Source organism: Poecilia formosa, unplaced genomic scaffold (genome assembly GCF_000485575.1).
Source record: "Poecilia formosa unplaced genomic scaffold, Poecilia_formosa-5.1.2 Scaffold18, whole genome shotgun sequence".
NCBI lineage: Eukaryota > Metazoa > Chordata > Actinopteri > Cyprinodontiformes > Poeciliidae > Poecilia > Poecilia formosa.
The window spans coordinates 1893083-1898948 of NW_006799957.1; the positions used below are offsets into that span (position 1 = coordinate 1893083).

Below are 5866 nucleotides of genomic sequence, written 5' to 3' on the forward strand. Positions count from 1 at the left end.
AAATGTTACTAGATTATAAAATGTCGCAGAAATGATTTTGATAAATGGTAAAATTGTTGTTTTGAGACTGTTTTCAACTAATATTGATATTGATAATATTGATAATTTCATAAGTCATCTCAAATACAAATAAACTTTAATTTTGTAATGAACTCTTAGCACTCACAAAAATAAACGTTTTTTAATATAAGATACTACCTTAAAAANAAACGATCCAAGTTTTACGGGTGTGGGTCGGTTGGACCTCATTTGTAAAAAAAATAGATTTAATTTTTGAAAATGTAATCACCGTCAACTGCGAAGTCAACTGCTGCTCCTTATTTTTTATCTTGTATTTTTGAGTTTTAGAAGAGCCTTCAGGGTATCTTCCAAAGGATAGATATTGTATAACATTGCCAAATATTAACGGGTCCATTTCTTGCAATTTTTCTCAATGTCGCGCAGTTTTCGAAGAAATTGGTCACAAAGACAGTATGCAGCTGTGCCAGTGTCAATCGATGTGAATGCACGTGGTTAATTAACCAATTTACACGTCAGAAAGATTTTGACGCAATCGCACGTAGTTTGATTTGCCGCGCCCCAGGGGATTGATATGTAACAGCACCAGGACAATCCTAAACATTATTTGGAATCAGTCTAATCAACGTAATGTCGCAGAAATGATTTTGATAAATGGTAAAATTGTTGTTTTGAGACTGTTTTCAACTAATATTGATATTGATAATTTCATAAGAAGTCATCTCAAATACAAATAAACTTTAATTTTGTAATGAACTCTTAGCACTCACAAAAATAAACGTTTTTTAATATAAGATACTACCTTAAAAAAGTTCAACAAATGACCTGTAAATAACATTTCTGGTGTTATTTTATCCTTGTGGTTTGGATAAAATGTATAGTGAGATTTTATTATTTTTCAAACGAATCAGAATAGATAAAATACACGGAGATATTTTATTATTTTTCAAACGATAAATCCTGAATATAAACATTTAAAAAAATATTCAACATTTTTGAACCAATTAATAAGCTCACATCAGTTGATTTTTGTGTTTCTATTTTCACTAAGTACTCTGAGATCAAACTGCAGCGGCGTCGTTTGTCCAGCAGGTGGCAATAAAGCACTTTTTATTGAACTGGCTGCTGCTTTAACACTGAAGAAGATCCGTTCTCGGTGGCGGAAGCATGGCGCGGGTTTTGTGCGGGGATGCCTTCCTCCGCTGCGGGCTCTGGAGGTAACAGCAGTGAGCAAGCGTCGATCTAGTGGAGGAGCTCACAATGGAGGACGGCTTTAGCCGGAGAGAGGCTTGCCCGATGAGCAGAGTGTCGGCTGCCGCGGACTTTAGCTACCGGGACTGCGAGCTGCTCAGTTCGACCCCTGGCCGAGGAGGCTACCCTGCCGCGGCCAGGCTGAGCTCTGCGGCCGCGGGGAAGATCGTGGAGCGGAGGAAATCGGCACCGCAAGTGGTCCACCAGCGACATATGCCGAGTGAGCCCAAGAAGTTCCACATACCGAGGAAAACCAAAGAGAAAAAGGGTATGATGCTCCGAATTAATGGTGTTCTATCTATAAGAGTTCAATTATCAGACAAGTATGTATCCATTCTCGGACACCTCCATCTTTCCTGCAAGTTTGGTTAGCCACAAGGCATTTAGATGCTTATCACCATGGTGTCATTTATGTAACTCTGCTCTTATGTAAAAAGATTATGTTTAGTCTCCAATCTTTATGTTCAGTTCAAAGATTTAATGTTGTTAAACTAGCGGCTAACGGAATAATGCAAAGCTAACAGCTAGCGGTAAGTCGCTTTAGTTACAAGCTTATAAACGTTTTACCATGTGGTAATATTTACTTATTTAAAATTATATCTTATTTTCCTGTTGTAGGTACTAAATTATACTTTGATTTTTACCGTAAAGCTTGTTTTTTGGCTTCATGTAGATTGTAGTTTTTACTAGCTAAAGGGAGGTAACCGCCTCCATGTTTACATTATTATAGCAGTTAGCAGCACGAGTATCCGGTTATGGATGCAGCAGCTAATGACAAAACAATATTACAGAATATCTCAAATTCATTTTTATTTTGCTGTACCATAGATGTAATAATTGATAATAGGCAAATAAACATTACGCTAGCCTTAAAATGGGTTATATTCACATGGAAGGATGTGAGAAACTAGTTTTGTTGATTTTTTTAAGTAACTCATGTAAACAATGTAAGCCATGATTATTTTATTTACCTTGAGGGAAATATATTTTCCTAAGTTTTACTTTGCACGCAGACAAAAACTAATATTATGACCCTGCCTGATGGTATTATTCATGTGTCTGCTTTGCAATTTTTGCATTTGAGAAATCAAAGCTGCTCCTTATTTTTCAAGGTTTCCCAGATTTGATGACCTTCAGGCATCATATAATCATTTGTCTTCAGTTTACCTCACAAATGATCTGTTATTCAAGTCAGAGAGTTATGAACAGTCAGAAATGTTCACTTTGGTCTTTCACCTGTAGTGATGAATGTTTTTGGTCTTGTTGGAAGACAAAAGAATCATCCAGAAAAGGTTTTTATATATAATTTCAGTTTTTACTTAATGTTTTAGTTATATAGATTTTTAGTTACATCATTTAATTTATTTTTATATTTGTTTTTATTTTTTAAATTGTTTTGCTTATTTCTTTTTTTAATTTTTTATACCAGACCAGTTTTACTGCTATCGGCTTTAGTGGGCACACTACAAATAAGCAAATTTAATGAAGCAAAAATAAATATAGAACTAATCAAATGTATAAAAAAATACAGTACAAAAATATATACATTTTCATTTAAGATAAAAAAAAAAAACCTTTGAACGGAAAAAAGGAACAAAAAAAAACCCAAAAAGGGCAAGTTTAACCTCAAACGAATTAAAATCCGGGAAAAAAATCTCCTATTAATCACCTTTTGCTATCTATTAATCATTTAATTACAAAATAATCAGATCAGTCTCAAACTGTTTTGATGTTCAGTGCAGCACAAACAGCTGAGTTTTTCCTCATGATGGTAGAAATATTTAATAGCTGCAGATGGTCAGCTTTCACTAAAGAATGCTGTTGTTGCAGTTTAGTCAATAACATAATAAATGTTTCTTCTTCTTCAGCTCTGTTCCAGTTCGTCTCCACCGAGTCCAGGGAGTATGAGGACATGAAGACCATCCTGACGTCCGGCTACATCGACAGCAACTCTTCAGGTTGCTTCACTTACAGCAACCCTCGGCTCGTCCACAGCGAGCTGCTGGAGAAGGAAGTGAGCAACGACCTCATTGTTGCTTTTTGTTTCACTAGAATCCATCAAAAAGTCTCTTTACTTATCAGCTAAAACAAAAAAGATGTTTTGGTTCAAATATTTTCAGTGATTTCCTGAACATATATAAGCCTTGAAAACAAACAAGCTGGTGCTGCAGAAGCAAAGGGATCAGCTGAACTGTTAGTAGCAGGAACACATGATGGACTTGAACTCTGGCGACTTGACAGAAAGGGCTGAAATATACCAAATTAAAGCTGCACCATATATGTTGTCATTACAAAATTCATAAAGCAAAGGCTGGTTAATAACATTTGGTTAATATATTCCAAGTGTTGTGAATAGCTCCACCAGTATGGCAGTATTTCAGATATATAAGCCAAAAAAAAAAAAAAAAAAAATCAATAATTATCAATATGGACTGAAATGAAATGTTTATATCCGGAGAAGTATTTTGGCCATATCGTGCAGCCCTATGTTAAGTGTACAGGATCTTTAAGGAGAGAAATAAACGTGTTAAAGTTAAGAATAGTTTTTGCTCAATTACACTAGTTCCTTGGTTTTTACCTGCTGAGAAAATCAATGGTTTATGTTTCAGTTCGCGGAAAAACGGAGAGAGATGAAAGCAGACGGAAGGACGGATAAGGAGCTGGAGGAGAGCTACTGCTTCCTGATGACTAATTCAGTCAAGGTAGGACAAATAAGCAGCGATGTTTTCATAATAAAGAGAACAAATTCAGCTTTTTCTATTGTCTATTTAATTTTAAGGTTTTTTTTTTTTTTTTTACTCTTGCAGCTGCCTGTTCTCTGTGAGAAGGGACTAACTGTCGGTCGGAGCAAAAACACGGTGCTGGGAAACCCGAGTAAAGGTAGGAGACATGAATTAATCTAAAGTTTACTGTAATACAGCTGATTGTGGTTCTTGAGGGAATGTTAAAACTTCGCTCCATGAAGTGTATTAACTCAAAATCAGCCCTCACAATAAACCGTCCTTATTGACGTCGAGTCTTTTTTCTATCCTGTTGCATTTTTATCTGCGTTATCCTCGCTTTACACACCAGTAATTTTTGGTTGAGAAGTTGAGCCTTATCCACCATGAATCAGCGCTATTTACGGTGGAAACTTAGTGAGCTTGTCGAGTGCTTATATTTCAAAAGAGAAATGCATAAGGTGAATTTTATGTCTCATCTTGGATTCTGTTTGGACTGTTTCTTTACCGTTATGAGACTTCGCCGCCATCTTTGTTTTTGAATCAGTTGGGTCTGCTACTGGGTGATCAGCGGTGCCCTCTGCTGGATGGTGGCCAAACTACAACACCGAAAGAAGGTTTAAACGCGCGTTATTAGTTAAACCAATGAAAGTTATTTTAGTCTAGTAAATAATTTATTGATTATTATTTTATTTATTTGATTCAAACATTCTTAAAAATCAAATACCAAAATATATATTATATTTATATAACTATTTGTTAGAAAAAGAGGGAGCAGAAGTATAAACGTATTTAATCCTTCCTTTTATATGCCTTCCTTTTTTATTTTACACATTATTCTTTATTTAAAGAAAATAAAATATATAAAATAAAGCAAACAAAAATAATAATGGAATGAACATAATATATTTTTATGGGTTTGAACCAATAAAATAAATGGGGATTATGTCATTTGAATGATTTCTGTTACTGACTAGCTTCTTATCGACCAGTGATATTGAACATAGGCATCAAACAAGACAAGCATTGCTCTGAAACTAGAGATGAGGAGGAGAAAGTGTCTTTTTTCCATCAAAAATATAAATTTAAGTTTATGGTAGCTGTTGAGATGCTTTACCAAGGCCGAGAACGCTGTTAGACAAAGGGCCCATAGTAAAGAGTTACATTTTTGATTCTGTTAGACACCAAGGTCCATTTCTCACGAGAAATGGAAACTTATCAGGCCACAGAGATATGGTGTGATTTCAGGGAGTGTCTTCCGTCCATATAATCAGCTGCCCTCCTCTTTCTCCTCAGACGCTGCACAGACTTTTTTAGAAACTCTTCTCGGATGTAATGGTAAAGCGTCTCCTTTCAGCGCTGAAAGTTAATAAAATAAGTAAAGTCTGAATGCTTTTCTTGGCTGATTTTATGCTCCGTGTGTCAATACAAATTATGATTCATCGATTGAGATTCTCGTTCTCAACATGGCCTAATAAATGTGGAAATATTTCCAGTGATAGTATTTGTAGTTATTTTTAAAATGTTTCTTATCATTAAATTGCAAGATTTCTTTCAAATCTGAATGTCCATCCCATTGGACATCAAGACTTAGGGTATAAGTCCTGATGATAATTAAATATTAACCAAAACTTAATTATCTAGTCTCACCATGCAAAGAAAAAAAAATCTGTAAACATTTTATATCTTATTTGTGGTTTCAAAATTTATTTTATTGCATTTTTTTATTTTAGTTTTTTATAGGTATAAACGTTGGCATTTTTAACAGCTTGTAAAAACAATTTAGTTTCTTTATTTTAATTCTGAATTGGAGTCAAAATTAGTTTTGAAGGGTGTCAAAGGTTAATTCCTAACATATGGTAAGAAAGTGATGAATA

General features: G+C 34.7%; 1 protein-coding gene across 1 annotated transcript; it reads left to right on the forward strand.

Moving 5' to 3' along the window:
- The first annotated feature begins 982 nt into the window (after positions 1-982).
- Positions 983-4431, forward strand: LOC103134628 (protein TASOR-like). The gene is made up of 4 exons (XM_016668906.1): positions 983-1537; positions 3138-3283; positions 3879-3971; positions 4077-4431. Exons 1-4 carry the CDS (start codon positions 1279-1281, stop codon positions 4170-4172), a joined length of 594 nt encoding a protein of 197 aa, XP_016524392.1. The 5' UTR covers positions 983-1278; the 3' UTR covers positions 4173-4431.
- Positions 4432-5866: the final 1435 nt, after the last annotated feature.

What these genes read in the sequence shown, in the direction of transcription:
- LOC103134628 (XM_016668906.1), top strand. Translation starts at nt 1,279, where the DNA reads ATGGAGGACGGCTTTAGCCGGAGAGAGGCTTGCCCGATGAGCAGAGTG. An exon ending in GAAAACCAAAGAGAAAAAGG is followed by an intron (nt 1,538 to 3,137) that starts GTATGATGCTCC and finishes CTTCTTCTTCAG; the next exon opens with CTCTGTTCCAGTTCGTCTCC. An exon ending in GCGAGCTGCTGGAGAAGGAA is followed by an intron (nt 3,284 to 3,878) that starts GTGAGCAACGAC and finishes TTTATGTTTCAG; the next exon opens with TTCGCGGAAAAACGGAGAGA.